The sequence below is a fragment of the Artibeus jamaicensis genome, unplaced genomic scaffold (assembly GCF_021234435.1).
Source record: "Artibeus jamaicensis isolate MK-2021 breed Jamaican fruit bat unplaced genomic scaffold, CSHL_Jam_final contig_1998, whole genome shotgun sequence".
NCBI classification, from domain to species: domain Eukaryota; kingdom Metazoa; phylum Chordata; class Mammalia; order Chiroptera; family Phyllostomidae; genus Artibeus; species Artibeus jamaicensis.
This window is the reverse complement of record NW_026521407.1, coordinates 10359037-10377046: the sequence shown is the minus strand read 5'-3', so window position 1 is coordinate 10377046 and position 18010 is coordinate 10359037. Positions and strand designations below refer to the sequence as shown.

At 41.9% G+C, this 18010-nt stretch overlaps 1 protein-coding gene across 3 annotated transcripts in view; it reads left to right on the top strand.

Moving 5' to 3' along the window:
- The window catches only part of TADA2A (transcriptional adaptor 2A), a 48373-nt gene that overhangs the window by 15952 nt on the left and 14411 nt on the right, over nt 1-18010 (top strand). For all 3 annotated transcript variants that reach the window (XM_037163626.2, XM_037163625.2, XM_037163627.2), the window contains exons 5-9: nt 2528-2619; nt 5025-5182; nt 6744-6832; nt 8021-8093; nt 16637-16700. In XM_037163626.2, coding sequence (XP_037019521.1) covers nt 2528-2619; nt 5025-5182; nt 6744-6832; nt 8021-8093; nt 16637-16700 — 476 coding nt within the window. The remainder of the gene's footprint in view (nt 1-2527; nt 2620-5024; nt 5183-6743; nt 6833-8020; nt 8094-16636; nt 16701-18010) is intronic.

Here is an 18010-nt window from a genome sequence, read left to right as displayed (position 1 = left end):
ATCTGAGAAGCACTTGATCTGTCCTTCCATTCTAAATGAAAGCTTTGCTGGATAGAGCAATCTTGGATGTAGGTCCATGCCTTTCATGACTTGGAATACTTCTTTCCAGCCCCTTCTTGCCTGCAAGGTCTCTTTTGAGAAATCAGCTGACAGTCTGATGGGAAGTCCTTTGTAGGTGACTGTCCCCTTATCTCTTGCTGCTTCTAGGATTCTCTCCTTCATTTTAATCTTGACTAATATAATTATGATGTGCCTTGGTGTGTTCCTTCTTGGGTCCAACTTCTTTGGGACTCTCTGAGCTTCCTGAACTTCCTGGAAGTCTATTGCCTTTGCCAGATTGGGGAAGTTCTCCTTTATCATTTGTTCAAATAAGTTTTCCACTTGTTTCTTTCCTCTTCCCCTCCTAGTACTCCTCTAATTCGGATGTTGGAACAACATTTAAAGATGTCCTGGAGGTTCCTAAGCCTCTCCTCACTTTTTTGAATTCTTGTTTCTTCATTCCTTTTTGTTTGGTTTTTTCTTCCTTCTGGTCCACTCCATTGATCTGAGTCCTAGTTTTCTTTCCATCATTCTTGGTTCCCTGTGCATTTTCCTTCCTTTCGCTTAGTGTAGCCTTCATTTTTTCATCTAATTTGTGACCAAAATCAGTTAGTTCTGTGAGCATCCTGATCACCAGTGTTTTGAACTGTGCATCTGATAGGTTGGCTATCTCTTGGTTGCTTAAAAGTATTGGCTCTGGGGCTTTGATTTGTTCCTCTGTTTGAGCCATAATTTTTTGGTCAGGTCATGCCTGTTATGTACGAGGGGCAGAGCCTTAGGTGTTCACCAGGGCAGGGCAACCCACATTGCTGGGTTGTGACGCTGTATGTGGTGGTGGGGTCAGAGAGCGAACAATGGCACTTGCTCCATTCTCTCTCTTGGATTTCAGTCCCTTCTGCTGCTTTCCACAAGCAAATTGTGCCCTTCTGGTGCTGGTTCCCAGGTGGGTAGGCTTGTGCACATTTTAGGACCCTGTGCATCTCTCCAACGAACTCTCCTGTGAGGCTGGGAGTCTCCTGGAACCCCAGTTCCCACAAGTGTTTTCAGTTGGTGCTTTTAGGCTTTATTTCCCATCTCTGGGGCCCTGGGTTGGGCAGTCTGTCTCACTACCCGTTTTTTGCCTGGTTTATCTGAGCACAAATGTGTGTCCACGGTCAGCGAGTGGCCTTGCATGCCTCACTGGGTCTGCTGGTTTCCCCCCTGCGTCCGGGGGCTGCTAGCCACCACTTTTCGCTGCCACAACCCCTCTCCACTGGCCATGGACTCTGCCCTTCTTACCGGTCTGGATAAATGGTTGTCGGACTTTCCTACAGTTCAGTTTTCTGTATGTTCTGGTTGTGTTTTTGTTTCTAAATCTTGGTTGTTGTTAATTATCGTTGTGCAGGGAGGCACAGTGTTTCCACCTATACCTCCATCTTGGCTGAACTTCCTTTTACTTTTAAGGTACCGTTATATCCTACAGATGTGCAGTCAAATTATTATAACGTCAACTAAGATAGTTGTGTGGCTATGCCTTAAAATTAATTTATATGTTACATTTTGCTTTTAATTCTTACGATTTTTTCAAATTTAATAATTATATACAGTATATTTGGTTTCAAAGTCAAATCTGTAAAACAGGGACTATTCAGAGAGGGCTGGCTTTTATCCTTGTCCTTTCTACCTGTTCTTCCCTCCCTCCCCCATAAGCAACTTTTTTTTTTTTAATGTATGGTTTACTCTTCCATTTAAAAAATAAATAAATAGCCCCAGGTGGTGTCGCTCAGTTGATTGGGCCTCATCCTGCAAAGTGAAAGGTCTCCAGTTTGATTCCTGGTCAGGGCACATGACTGGGTTGTAGGTTTGGACCCAGTCATGGTGCAGGGCACATACGACAGGGGACCGATCAATGGTTCTCACATCAATGTTTCTCCTCCTTTCTCCCACCCTTCCTCCTCGCTAATAATAAATAAAATATTTTTGAAAATTAATTTAAAAATAAATGTATACACATCTGTATTCCACTCTTAGCTACATGGGAGCATAATAGAACATCTCTCCCTTTGTACTGAGTTAAAAAAATATATCTGTATACATATATACTTCTGCTTGAGTTACATGGCACGTATGGGTGGTAATATTTATTGGAGACCCTTGATTGTGGAGATAGGAATAGGGCAGTAGACCACAATGAGAATAGTTATTGAAAGAGAACAGGTTTTGAGAAGGGCATTAATTAGTATTACAATTGAGGTTTCTGGGTTCCATTTAGAGGGGAAGGGAAGGAGAGAGGGAGAGAAACATCAATGTATGGTTGCCTTTTTTTTGTGCATCCCCTGCTGGGAACTGGCCTGCAGGGAACCAGCCTGCAACCCTGGTATGTTCCCTGACTGGGAATCAAACCTCGATTGTCTGGTTCGCAGGCCCGTGCTCAATCCACTGAGCTACACCAGCCAGGGCTGGGTTCCATTTCTGTATCTGTTCTTATGCAAACTTTTTTCTTTCTTAGACCTCAGATTTTCCTGTTCTTGACCCCAGCTGGACTGCTCAAGAAGAAATGGCCCTTTTAGAAGCTGTGATGGACTGTGGCTTTGGAAATTGGTAAGAGCTTGGTATTAGGGTTTCTCCTGCCCCAGTGGGCTTAGAGAAGAAAATGCTCTCGAAGAGTAAAGGGAGGGGCCTCAGGAAGAGAAGTTTGAGGCCATATGTTGCAGGGAGATCATATGGTGCTTTTCTATTGACCCATGACTTAGGGACAAGTCCTCCTGAATGCCTCCTGGGGATGTGGGATGTTTCGTGGTCTCTCACTGGGCAACCCTGAAAGACCATTTTGGATGTATCAATAGCCCCAGATGGAGGGAGGTTGGTTGGTTATTCCCTCCTGAATATTGGGGAGGTGTAGACTCATTAATCATTGCTCCTTTCTGATTTTGTGCATTTTTCTTGGCCATGCCTTCATCTTTTAACTGAATCAGACTTTAGGCAAATGACCAGAGCTTACCCAAGATTCAAGTTCGACAGACTTCCTGTTCACATTCCCTGCTTTTAGCTTTCAGGTGTCTGCCCGAGTCCAAGTTGGGCAGAACTGGATAGCAGTCATTGCTGTTGCCCTAGGTGGCGGCAGCACTTTAGTAACAATACCACCACTTTCATTTCTATCAGTACTTTGACACCAATGGTATCGTTTTGTTAACTAGATAGCAGAGGCATTGTTAAATATATTTTGTTCACGAAGGATCTGAAGCTCAGGAAAGGGACTTGAAATGGTTTCTCATGATCACATAGCTTGTTAGTGAAGGAGTCTTAACTAGTTCCATTCTGTTCTGCCTTCCTAGTACATGTAATCGTTCCTGATATTAATAGACTATGTTCTGCTGCCTCCCTTATGTCGAAGGTTCTGAAGGAGAGTTGAGTTCAGTTCACATTTTTCTTGTATTTATTCATCCAGCATTTATGAAGCATCATAAAATATCGTCTATTACAAAATGAATTTTGCCACGATGCGTTTCAGGCCCAGATCCTGCATCAAAGCTCAGAAACTGTTTGGAATCCCCAGTCAGCTTCTAGTTCTTGCACTGTCAGTTGCTGATCAGTGCAACTGATTTGTTGATTGCAGCCTGTTATACTTTCAACATTCTGAGCTGTTCTGCTTATTTCAGGCCTTCCATAATGTGGATCACTTTCAACAGATTCTCGATGATCTTTGAAGTGTTCGTGCCACACTTATTTGTGCTGCATTCATTGCATCACCCCCAAAAGCCTTCTGAAGCATCCAAATAGTCCGCAGAGGAATGTTCAGGCTTAATGCAAAATTTGATGCAGATTCATTGCTCTAAGTCACTCATTTTGAATGTGACGGCCACACAGTACACATGCTCACTCAATGGAATCTAGCACCCCCACTTACTAGTACAGTGAAATTATCATTGTTCATGCATGTGCACACCAGTCCACTCTCCTTGGCTGCCACTTTACATTGAAGTTACACAAACTCTTCTCATTATAGTACCAATGGCTGGACTTTTCCCAGACAGACCTTTTTAAGTATGTTATATACAGGGTCCAGCAGAAGTAATGCCTACTCGAGTGTGGTCAGTAGACTACCTGAATGTCTCACACAAGATGGACAGCCATTTGAACATTTCACCTAAAATGTCATGCGGTGTGCTTGAGTGTGATATTGTTATGCTACAAAATTACATGTTTATGATTTTGTAATTAAAAGGGGGTATTATTTGTGCCAGAACCAGTATATACAAAATATATTCATACATGATTGAAATACACAAATAAGAACATACTATGCCTCATGAGAAGGACAAAGTGTGTGGAAAAGAAAGGTCGAGAAAGGGCTTTGGGAGATTTCACCTCCGCCTCTTCATCCTCTGGGCTTAGAGTCAGGAGTCTTGAGAACAGATTCTGGCTCTTTTACTTACAGGCTTTGTATTCTTGAGCAAGTTTCTTAATGTCTTTAGGCCTCATTTTTTCCACCTGTATTTTTGAGGTAGTACTTACACCACAGAGTTAATGGTAGGATTAATTTAAATTAAATTGTGAATGTTTCTAGTTGATGCTTGGCCTATTGAAAGAGCTCTAGTAAAGAAATATTTGCTCATGTGAAGTGTTTTGTAAACTATAAAACATTATGCAAATATAAAACTGTACTTATGGACATTCTTAGCATTCCAAAGTGGCCTATTATTTATAGTAGTTCTTTCCCTAGGGCCAGGCTCACAAGGTAATTACAGGTTTTCTAGTAATTTTTCCCTTCTTTTGGTGGAAAGGAAAAGTCCTTTCAGATAGTTTTTATATCTTGGAATATCAGATCACACCAATATTAGGCTTATATTTATCTTTATCGTCCTGCTCCATGGTGCCAGCTTGGAAGTATCAAATTCCAGACATTATATGGATGGGACTTAAAATTTAGAGAGAACAAACCTTGTTTTTACCACTGTGTGTAGTTAAAAGCAGTTTTCCCTTCTCTTTTCCTCACATTCCTCTAGGCAGGATGTAGCCAATCAGATGTGTACCAAGACCAAGGAGGAGTGTGAGAAGCACTATATGAAACATTTCATCAACAACCCTTTATTTGCATCTACCCTGCTGAACCTGAAGCAAGCAGAGGAGGCAAAAGCTGCTGACACAGCCATTCCATTTCACTGTAAGTGCCTCCCTTTTAAGAGATACTTAGGTCATCTTAGGGCCCTGTTGCATAGTAGATAAATAATGGTTTGATGACGTGGACAGCTAACAAATCTATGAAAGACAGAATGAGTTGGCATGGCCATTATTGAGAGTCAGAGCCATCGTGGGGCAAGGAGGAAACATCTCCCAGAGGTCAGAGTTCTGTACTGGACGTCAGGGTGCCTGGATCCAATATGTACTTACATGTGAGACTCTTTAAGTATAACGTATTAGTTAACTTTGGTGCCTGCCGCTGTAGGGTGAGATTGCAAAATGAACCGGCCTTTCCATGCTATTGTGAACACAAGGCTTTTTATAATTCTATGGAAGTGTTTATGATTATACCAGTGTTTTACTCAGTATCATTAATTATTAATCATCTTAGTGTTAATTCCAAGAAGCAATTTGTTATTTTTGTTTACTTGGTTGTGGCAGTAATAGCACACTTTATTTTTTAAATCTCATGTGGCTGTGGGACCCATGGGTCTTCTAACAAAACATAACCAAAACCATGATGAATTATAAACGGACATCCTTCTTCAGTGACTCCCAGAGCACAAGTAATGGGATATGAATGTTTTCCCTTCCTCCCTCCCTTTCCTCATACTCTCTAGGAGCAGTTTCATAGCTGACTAACTCAAAGCCTGATGACACCTATTTGGATCATACTTTGGGTATTAGTGCTCTGTTCCCAAATTCATTAGACCTTTAGTTCCTCATAGAAGCCCAGTGAGCTAGGCAGAGCAAGGGCTTCTGTTTCACACAACAGGAAACAGATTCAGAAGAGTTCAATGATTTGTGCAAGGTTAAGTGGGAAGTTAGGGGACTAGTGAATGTTAGAGCTAGGACTCGATTCCAGACAACTTCCAGATCCAGTGGTTTTTTTGTTCATGTTGTTTTGTTTCTGGTTTTTGGTTTTTGGCCTCTCAGTTGGAGGACATTTGTAAATTGAGATTGGCCCTAAAGCATAAAGGAGCTGAAGGAGACAGGGTAAAGTACTTATGTTGTGTAGTATTAAAGAAAAGATCCCCTGGCTGGTGTAGCTCAGTGGATTGAGCATGGACCTGCGAACCACACGATCATGGTTCGATTCCCAGTCAAGGCACATGCCTGGGTTGCAGGCCAGTTCCCAACAGGGGACTCACAAGAGGCAACCACACATTGATGTTTCTCTCCTTCTCGCCTTCCCTTTCTCTCTAAAAATAAATAAATAAAATCTTTAAAAAAAAAGAAAGAAAGAAAGAAAGAAAGAAAAGATCCTTTATTTTTTCTCAGGTTAAAAGCAAAAAGCAGAGCAAATTTTTCCACATTTACTTAAAGGATTCTTTAAGTCTTGATTTCCTTTTTAAGAAATCAGCCTATTTCCATAATACTTTGTCTTTTTCATTTTTACAAAAATCTTTTGAATTTTATGTATTCTCACAGACACTGTGTCCAAACAGAAGTATTTCAGAATGTTAATGAGGACTATTTCTGTGTCACTTCTTTAAGGCCAATATTGTATAAAGTAAGTAAGGAAAATCTTTAAATTCTTCCAGCTGCAGATGACCCTCCCCGACCTGCCTTTGACTCTCTGCTGTCTCGGGACATGGCAGGGTACATGCCAGCGCGGGCAGATTTCATCGAGGTAGGAACAGCTTGTTTTGTTTCTGACAAGGCTTGTATCTCTTACCTATAGGTTCCTTCAGACTGAAAAAAAAAAAAAAGATTTTCGAAGCACCGTAATTGGGCGGGGCTTTATGCCGCCACATTTTCTTCGGTTTGAGTGCCTTTTCTCATTTGTAAACATTTTCACTTGTAGAACAATAAAAGTTCTTCAGACAGGAACCTGTTGTAAGTCTCATTGGTGTTGGCTCCCACTTTCATAGTAGGTATGGGGCATCTTTAGACTGGTTCTCTTCCGCGCCTAGCAAGTTTCAAGGTCGTACTATATCAGGGACTGGCAAACTTTTTTTATTAAGGGCCAGATGGTAAATATTTTAGGTTTTGTGGACCGTAAAGTCTCTTTTGCAAGTAAACTTTGCCGTTATTATGCAAAAGCAGCATCAATAATATGTCGACAAATGAGCATTGCCTGTGCTCCAGTAAATTGTTCTTACAGAAACAGGCAGTGGGCTGGGTCTGGTCCACAGGCTATAGTTTGCTGACCCCTGTACTGTATTTATAAGGTAAAGAGTGACAGATGTATATAAAAACTACATGTTCCTTGTTCAGCCATGGAGATAAAAAGCTGTGAATGTAGTCACGAGTCTCTTGAATTATCAGCTAATTCACAGTTACAATCCTGGAAGTAAGTTGAAAGTTTGATGAGCTACAAACAATTTTGCTGGCCACGGCAAGTGATATAGAGCTTCCCATGGACGCTAACCCATTGAATTGTACTCATTGAGTAGAATGTGAACAGATCTTCCCACTGAGCTGTATAAGCAATATCGATGAACAAATAGAGCCCTTGGAAGGTAGTTAAAAGGTAAATGAATCGATGTTGACAATTTTCATACCCGAAAATTTGTTCAAAATTAGATTTCCTGGGGGTTACTTTATGAACAGACTACTTTTAATTTTTAGAACAGTAGCTTTGGCTTTGCTCATAAACTCGTAACAGTTCTCATTTCCACTGTCACTACTGCCTGAAAGCCTCTCAGATTTCCCCCCGAGGCTTATTATTTGTGCAGTGTGCTGGCCTCGTACCCCTTTCAGTACTTTTTAATGAGTGTTTACCTGTGTATTTTCTGCTTACGTCTAATGCATGGCCACTGTAAAAGTATTACCCAAAGCTGATTAGTTTGGGGTGGGAATTCTTTTTCCCCAACAGGAGTTTGACAATTACGCAGAGTGGGACTTGAGAGACATCGATTTTGTTGAAGATGACTCGGACATTTTACATGGTAACAGTTTGTTTCAACAAATGTTTTTATTGATTGCAAGCTATGCAAAGACACTGTGTTGGGTCTAGGAATATAAGGATGAATGAACATGTTCCCGGCTCTTAACGGGACTCAAACTCTAGTGACTAAGTTTCTGAACTTACCCCGTTCTTGGGTTTTGGCCACAAGTCGAAAGATCATTGGTGCTGATGGTGGGAGTGTTGGTGATACAAGCATCGTGATAGTTGGGAATATCCCAGTCCTTGCGCCCTGTGATCTTCCTTTTGGACTGAGGTGAGCCTTCCCTGAAGTACTTGGCTCACTAGCCCTTACTGCCCCCTGCAAAGGAAGGGAGGCATCACAAAGACCTTGGGACTTCAGTAGCGACTGCTGATACTAGGTGTCCACTGCAGTTTGCCACCCCAAATTTCCCATAGCAGGGGAAAAGAATAGAAGTTCTTTGAGGATTTTCAGACGGAGATTAGGAATTTCTTGTTTCTCAGAACTATTGAGTTTTTAGTGTTTCTGAGTTCTCATCTAAGATTAGCCCTCTACGGATTTATATCAACTCTTGTGTTATAACATAAATGGTTCATGCCGACGGGGCTCTTAAAAGTGGATGGTTAGACTTTTGTTGAATCTCTTTTCCCCCCCCCCCTTTCTGTTTTCAGTGAACTACATATTTAAAATAATCCCCAGTTTTCTTTCCATTCAGTCCAGAATTGAATCTGATGCGATATGGATAATGTTCTCTTGGGTTCTGTATTCCCCAAACAGCATCTTCATTGTTTCTCTTAAGTCTATATTCCAGGCAGGAAGGGCAGGTAGAATCCTTGTTGAATTATAAGTCAAGTTTTTGTGTGGCATTCACTGCTGCTCTGTCATTAGAAGGGGAATTTGACTCTTCCCCCCGTGGAAGGGCTGCCTAGGCGTTGGTTACACCGGTCTGAGGACAAGGAAAAAGCACCTCATAAAAATTTTACCTTCAAAATTTTTTCTCTACATATTTCTTGAGCAGTTTTCTTTGCAAAATTTCATTTCTCTTCTCCCACACAACTTTAAGGAAAGTCAGAGTGACGCAGATTGAACTAAAAGAGGAACGCTGTAAAGCAAATTCCTTTGGCATTCACCAGATTCATTGTATTTGTTCAGTCGTCACGTCAATCTCTTCTTTTCGACCCTGGGTAACTCGTGTTATTGTCTTTCCCATCCTGTGTCTTTCCCTTGGTGTGCAGATTGCCACTCAGTATTTCTCCCTGCATCCACCAGCTTTAATTAAAATGGTATTGTTTCCTGGGTTGTGTCTTTCTTTTCCAGAATGGAAAAAAAAAACACAACTATATAAATATTTCCCTTTTAGATGCCTTTCAAAAGTAGCAAACTTTTGAAAGTCAGACTCTCTAATGTCAATAATAGCTAAATTGTGTAAGAGACTTGCTGAGTCACTCCTCTAGGCCCTAATCCAAGGTCTTCATTCTTAAACCTCAACATTATTAAGAAAACTGTAATAATGGTTGGCATTTTACTTCACTGTTCATTCTTCCTAGAAATGGGATCTGTAATTGTTCTGGTATGCTTGTGCCACTTTCTGTAATTAAGTGGGATCAAAAGGAAAAAATCAGAAAGAAGCAATCTACTGAGTAACAATTTTTAAGTTAGCAGTTCAAACCTACAATAATACACTGTAACTCTGTGCTCTTCTACAACCTTGTTAGTCATTTGATTCTAGTTCATCTGAACTAGAACTGAAACATCAGTTATTGATTGTTATACACAAGTAGCCGTAACAGAACATAAATAATAATCCCTGCCGCCCCTTCCCTTCCCTGTCTAGTAGCGGACTGTAGGATGTTGAGATGGGTGCTTTTTAAAAGGTGATAACGTTTTAAAGAGGTTTCGCAGCACTAGAGGGACAACTTGCTGGCGCCACAAAGGGATGCTTGTTTATGGCTCTGAGTCCTTAGCTCCTCCGGCAGCATCACCCACACTGTCCAGTGGGGCCTGTGGGCCCTGAGCTGAGCGGTTTCTCCCAGAGCACTCTCTGAAAGGGGACCAGGAGCCCAAGCAGTCTCAGGAAGGAACAAGAAGGAGCACAGCTAGAACAGGCAGAGGGACACATATTTTGTGCAAATCAGAACACTGACTCAGCCTTGGGCTTGCTTCTAGTCACTGTGCAGTCTTGGGCAGGTCCTTAGAATCTTGCTGTTTCTTTATGTCCCCTGCCAAAAGAGAAGGGGTGACACTGATCCGTCAGAGAGTGTGACTGTCTCCAGTGAAGGATGGCACGTAACTCAGGATGATGTAATTACCATTCCATTATACCATTATGCTCTTAATATTACTGAGTATTAACAACATTCCTTTTCTATTCCCTCACTTATAACTACTGGAAGGAAGCATTTGTTTGGCTGGGTTTTGACTGGGTGCTTTTTAATCATTCATCCCAAGGCATCTGGAAGATCAATGGGTGCCACCAAGCCCTTTTCCACACCCAGAGACTTTTGCTATTGTTCATGGAATTTGTCTAATAAAATGGGTTTGAATGGTTGTTTATTATAGAGACCTGAGACACATTGGAGAGATAATACTTCCAGCCATACTGGAAAGCTTTTTTAAAAATTTATTTATTTTCAGAGATCAGAGAAAGAGAGGGAGAGAGAGAATCAGTTGCATCTCACAAGCCCCTAATCAGGGACCTGGCCCACAGTCCAGACATGTGCCTTGATTGCGATGAAACCAGCGACCTTTCGGGTTGGCAGTCTAGCGCTCAACCCACCAAGCTACACCAGCCAGGGCCATACTAAAATGCTTTTAGAATGGGCCCAGAATAGATATTACATGTGAAGCAGTGTCTAAGGAAGAAAATAAGGAAGATCTGGGATCTTGAAATGACACCTCTTTATATGTTATTGAAATAAGCAGAAGTTATGGATTCAGAGAGACTCAGAAGACTCTCATGTGTCATGATTATGTAGTGGGGATTTAAGTGCAAACACAGTGTAGTTCCCTTCTCCTGAGAACATCACTCACCATTTGCCTTCATTTGGGAAGGTCTCTACTAAACTTGTGGACTCCTCTCACCCAGAGTTTCAATAGAGGTTCTGAAGTCCTGGGTGCAATGTCTTCTAACCACTGCTGTCTCGTAAGCCAAGCAAGCAAGAGGCATTGTAAGCTCCTTCCTGTGTTTCGGGTCTGTGTTTTCAACACTTCCTAGAGAATAAACATGAAAATAGTTTATTCTCTCTTTATTTGGAAAGATAATTTCAGCAAAATTTCTTGGCCAGGCATGATTTCCCCCCACTTCCCCCCCACCCCCACTTCAGCCTCTTCATCCTTTTGCAGTCAGAAGGTCAGGTACCCACCCTGGTCTCCTGCACACTCACCTTGGTGCAGGCGCCCTTCCTTGAATAGTGACTTGACTGTTGTGTGCGTAGGACATTTTAGACATAAATGCTATTAATAATAGCTAATACATTTAGCACTTACTGTTTGCCAGGTACCATTTTCAGCCCTTCACACATGTGAACTCATTTAATCCTCACCAAACTCTGTGAGTTGGACATTATTGTTACCCCCATTTTATAGATGAGGAAATTGAGGAATGGAAGTATCAAGTAAAGTGCCCGAGGTCTTGTAACCTGCAAGCGACAGGGCCATCTCCAGAGTCTCTGATCATAATCCTGTACTAATTATCTTTACAACCTTAAATTTGGGTTGCTGGGTTGTTTTGGGGGGGAGGGGGATGACATTTCACATTTGTTGTCTCCTGTGGCTTACCCACATTCCTGAGAAGTAGGAGCAGGCATTTTCCCATTTGCATCGGAGGCATTGTACAAAGGAGTTAACTAGCTTGCCCCAGGCCTCTCCTAGTTGCTGACTTTAACCTTCAGGTCACATAGTCTCCTTTCCTTCACAGAATTCATTGTGTACTTCTTAGCCAAAAGCTCGGGAGTAGGGGGCGGGGAATGACTAAAGCTTCGCTTACCTGAGTCACAGGTCGGTGTTCGTGTGGTTGTCAGAGGGATTTTGATTGGCTTCCCTGCAGTTAAGGCCTCGGACTTGATTTTCGTGCCAAACAAACAGTAAGAGCCTTCTGTCGGGAAAACAGAAACATGTTGCTAGCTATTTTGAACAATGTTAGAAATATATTGCAGTGGGAAGGAGCTGCCTCTGACTTCTGCCCACTTCTTGAAATATTTTAAGGCCAGCCATTTGGAAACTTTGTTATCAGTACTCAGTATGATCACAGGGAGACTATTCTTCCCCCGAGGCTCAGATCGCAGAGGCCTTACATCAGTGTTTGTGGGGGAGGGGGCTGGTTGGTTGGTTGGTTTTTAATGATCTCTGGTTTTTTTCAGTTGCCCACTTGAGTGGAACCTCCAGTCACTATAAGTAGAATGTGAACTGATGGTTCTCATTCTTGGCAGTGTCTGCCTTGTTATTTCTGGTCTGCCTGCTGTGCTGTGGTCCTCTCTGAGTTATCCGTGCAGGGAAGATCTTATAATCAGCTGCTGCTACCTGAGTGTGCTTTATAAAGAAAAATAAATAGCTTCAGATGTGAATTTTTCTCTGGGAGAAGGACGGTTCTCCTTTCATTTGTCCCTGTGCTCCTTTCCTTGCCTTTGTTACCCAGAGCCACTTGTACGAGTTGAAACTGCTGAAATGATCAAGCTGTAGAACCAATTATCTGCAATATTTATTTATAGATTTTTTATAACACAGTCGCTTAAGGTTTTTTTCTGTTTTAATTCATTCCCACACAAATCTCAGAAAACAATGTGGTAAGTTGGTGTCTTAGAAAAATTACAAAAATAGTTTGTCAAAATTGGCAGTGATTTCCACTGTATCAACAAGTAGTTTCTCTCCTATTGAACTCTTCTTATTGGGTGGGTAAAGGAGATAAGGCCCATAGAGAGCCAGAAACATGATAAACGCTCAGTGTATTTTAGCTATTATATTTGCATCTCTTTCTACCTTGAACTGTTGACTTCCTAATTCTGTCTGTCATAAGAAACAGCATCTGCACCTTTAACAGGAACCTAATCAACAAAGCAAACAAACAAGCAAAATATAACCAAAGACACTGAAATTGAGAACAGGCTGACAGTGACCAGAGGAGAGAGGAAAGGGAATTTCAGGGGCAAAGGGGGAAGGGTTTGCAGGAACAATTATAAATGACACTTGGACAATAACAGGGGGTGGGGCAGGTGGACAGGAGAGGGAGGTGGGGAGGGCTGGTGGGGGGGGCTGGGATGGAGGTAAAGGGCAGAAAACTGTACTTGAACAACAATTAAATTTTTTTTAATTTAAAAACAGAATCCACACTAAACCTTGTATTAGGTTATACCTCATGTGGGAGACACATCCTCTCCTCCCTGTCTTTGTCTGCCTTTCCACCACACAGGCATGTGAAGTGCATGTCCACCAGCGTAGTGTCCGAGAGCCTGCCATTCCACAGCAGTGGCTAAAAACAGTGGCAGGGTGTGGGCCATTCTGTGCTACCTGGGCTTTCATATGGAACCACCCTATACATCAAGAAAGAGTTCACTTGTAGAAAGAGTTCTATCTAAAAAAAAAAAAAAAAAGTTTGAAAACCATTGCCATACATCTTGGACCTGATATGATTGAATTATTTTTAGTTTGTGGGCAGTTAGAAAAAAATGTTTAAATTTTTGAACTTGTTAAAAAAGAACCAAAAAAAAAAAAACTCGTGGTAAGAAATACTTCTTTTTAATACTTAAACTTTAAAAAAAATTGCATTCTCTCACCTCTTCAGGTCATCCAGCTAGAACTTGTTATTTTTATCTCAGATCCAAAGGAGAGTGGCCTAGATAAAGTATTTCTGGTCATTTCCCAGTGACTGAAGTTAGATGTAGGGCTTCTGTCCATCGCCTAGCACGTTAGAGTTTGGTATTTCTTCCTTTTGATATGACACTGTCCTTAGGGCAAGGGGACAGTCATAAGTTCGCACGGAATACCCAGAATTTGTTCCTGTTCCCTCACCAGGGCCACCATGTGCACAGTGCACCGGGATTGTACCTTGCTCAACTTGTGTTTGTTTTCATGTAGGGAAAGAAATGGTGATCCTAATGAGTCATCGTAGTCTCTCCTCTTCCTTATTTTGGGTCCATTTTTTCCCCTACCCTTTTAGCAGAAGTGTGGGTTTCAGACTGTTCCATGGAGGTACCCGCAGGGACTGCTGCCAGGAAGGGTAGCTGGATATGGAGTGGGGGGACGAGGTTCAGCTAGAGTACGTCCAGCCTGCCCATTGGGAAGCAAGGGTTAGGAAGTGCTGTTGCAGAACATGCAAACCTGTGCTGACTCATTGCCCCCATGAGCTGAACTGGAACTTGCATCTCACATTCTCTGCATAAGATTGGATTGATGTTTTTGTTTATTAGTGTCCCGGAGGCCGTATTTTGGAATGAAGCGTTCTGTCCTGGAAGAAGAGATTGTCATACACAACCAAATTCTTCATTGCAGAGGCTGGTGTGTTCTTAGAAATGATGTGACCTAACGTGTGAAGAATGTATTTTAGTTTTAACACATCGGGTCTGTGTTGTACCCTAGGGCCTCTTCTGTGATCACATTCAGTAATTAAAACCACCAGACTCTCAATTTATACAACAGTTAAGGTGATAACAAGTTATTAGGATAGTTTCAGAGTCTACTGAAATGTTTAAATTTTATATTTCCTCAGAATTCATAGATTATAGATGAGAAAAAGTGGTTTAATGTAGCATAGTGCTAAGTTATGCATTCCTTGCATTTTTTTTCTAGAGTTCTTAATGATTGGTCTTTGTTTTTTAACTCTTGAGTGCTTCAGACTTAAAAGCCTAGAGAAATTTTTACTTGTGAAATTTTTTTAAATTACACATTTCATTTTCAGTGAAGCCAGATTTAGGATATAGGATTAACACAGAAGAAATAAACATGTTGGGCAGTTTCAGAGTCTTTCCTACTTAAGGTTTTGGAACCAGACAGTCTAGGTGTGGACCTCTGCTCTGTACTTAGCAGCTTTGTGATCTTGGGCATTGGGCGTTTAGGGCAAAGTAAGAGTGTGAACTCCTGTAAGTGGTTGGGGAGCCACTAAAGAATTATAAGTAGGAGAAATACATCATTAGATTGCGCTTTAAAACATCACTGTAGTAGCATTTGAAGGTGATGAATTGTTGGAGTGAGTAGGAAGGAAGTCATTAAAAGAGTGGACGCAGCCCTGGCTGTTGTGGTTCAGTGGATTGAGTGCCGGCCTGCAAACCAAAGGCTTGTTGGTTTGATTCCCAGTCAGGACACATGCCTGGGTTGTGGTTCAGGTCCCCAGTGTGGGGCACATGAGAGGCAACCACATGTTGATGTTTCTCTCCTCTCTTTCTCCCTCCCCTACCCTCTCTCTAAAAATAAATTATTATAAATAAAATCTTTTTTTTTTTTAAGAGTGGTTGCAGTGATTGGGTGAAAGACAAGATGCATGAATTAAGGAGTAAAATTAGGGACCAAGAGGAAGAAATGGATTTGAGGGAGACTTAAGCATTAAGTATAGATAATATTCACTGACTGACCTGATATGGAGACAGAGGGAGGGAGAGTCCACATTGGTTTTTTTTCTTGGACAAGTAGATGCAGTGTAATGCCGCTAACCAAGAGAAGGGTTTTGGAGGGTGGGAAAGAAGTAAAATACAAGTTTGCAACTGAAGACTACATGAAAATAGATATCCAATAGAGTCTGGAGCTTACAGTAAATATTAGAGTTATTGAGGTTCTGTATTTTGATGGGACTTGGAACCATGGGGCTAGACGAGCTTATAGGAACAAGGCGAGAGGTGAAGAGGGAGATGAGAACAGAACTCAGAATTCTGTACATGGAAAATGGGCCAAGGAAAGGAAGAGGAGCAGAACCACTGTACTGACGAAAACTTGCGCCCTCCACTGACTCTTCTTTGACTCCCCCACATCTTTCACAGGAAACTAACGCCAGGAAGGGACTGGGGTACGGCAGCCAACCAGGGCACAGTTTTGAGTTATTGGGCTATTTAATGGATCTCTTCACTACTGAATACAAAACTACTCCCTAAGTAGTCGCTGACCTCTGAGTGAAAACTGCTAAAACTCTGAGAAAATGTCTCTGCTGCACCTTATTCACATTAGTCTTGTCTCAATGTTGTCCCCTGACCTCACTCCTGTGTAGTTATAACCAGATTCGATATTCATTTTTATGACTGCTCTAATAGATTGTAACTTCTAGCCCATGTGTTACCAAAGTTAAGACTGTGTGTTGAATCGTTATATGAAAGCTAGTCATGTACCTAACAAGGCATGGCCAAAAAAGAAAGCAGAAATTGTTATCTAGAGGGTAATGCCATGTAAATAGAAATAGGGAAAAAGAACATCACCATAATTGACCCATAAAGAAATTTAGTGTCCTAGGATAGTTTTGTTTCCAAGAAACAAACTTCCTAGACCAGTGAGTGTGTATGGATCTGTTAGCAATATGAGGTTCAGAGTTTGGGGAAAACATTTACTTTTGTCTTGGCTTTATATGTATGTGTTTGTTTGTTTGTTTATAGCTCTGAAGATGGCTGTAGTAGATATTTACCATTCCAGGTTAAAGGAGAGACAAAGGCGGAAAAAGTAAGTATAGAAAACTTTATCTTTCCTTCTAGCTTTGGACTGTTCGGCACATACACCTATAGCCCATACGAAAGTTTCCGTTGTGGCTTTTCTTGTGACCTTGAGGAAGATGTTTATTCCTTGCACCTCAGTTTTTCCATCTGTCAAATGGGGATAATAATACCTGGCAGGGTTTTTGTTGTTGTTTTACCTCCTTCTCCTTAACCCTTCCTGAAGTATTAATGACCATTGAATAATGAGTGTACAGATTTTGGGGGCCCAAAATGGAGGCATAGGTGGAAACACTGTGCCTCCTTGCACAACCAAAATTAAGGACAACAAACACTTAGAAACAAAAACACAATCAGAACAGACAGAAAATTGAACTGTACGAAGTCTGACAACCATTCAACCAGACCGGTAAGAGGGGCGGAGTCGGCGGCCAGTGGAGAGGGGCCAAGGCGGGAAAAGGCAGTGGCTGCCAGACCCGGGAGCGCAGGGGCTAGCAGACCCAGGGCACACAAGGTGGCTGGCTGACTGTGGTCACATTCCCGAGCAGGTAAACTAGGCAGAAACAGGCAGTGAGACAGACCACGCAACCCAGGGCCCCAGCAACGGGAAATAAAGCCTAAAAGCACCAACTGAAAAGGTGCCAGGAGAGACTCCCAGCCTCACAGAGAGTTTGTTGGTCTACAGGGTCCTAGAATGTACACAAGCCAACCCACCCAGGAACCAGCACCAGAAGGGCCCAATTTGCTTGTGGGAAGCGGCAGTAGGGACTGAAATCCAAGAGAGAGAATGAAGCAAGTGCCATTGTTCACTCTCTGACCCCACCACCACATACAGGGTCATAACCCAGCCACTGGGTTGCCCCGCCCTGGTGAACACCTAAGGCTCTGCCCCTCGTACATAACAGGCATGACCTGACAAAAAAATTATGGCTCAAACAGAGGAACAAATCAAAGCCCCAGAACCAATACTTTTAAGCAACCAAGAGATAGCCAACCTATCAGATGCACAGTTCAAAACACTGGTGATCAGGATGCTCACAGAACTGGTTGATTTTGGTCACAAATTAGATGAAAAAATGAAGGCTACACTAAGTGAAAGGAAGGAAAATGCACAGGGAACCAACAGTGATAGAAAACTAGGACTCAGATCAATGGAGTGGACCAGAAGGAAGAAACAACCAAACAGAAATGAATGAAGAAACAAGAATTCAAAAAAGTGAGAAGAGGCTTAGGAACCTCCAGGACATCTTTAAATGTTGTTCCAACATCCAAATTATAGGGGTACCAGGAGGGGAAGAGAAAGAGCAAGTGGGAAACTTA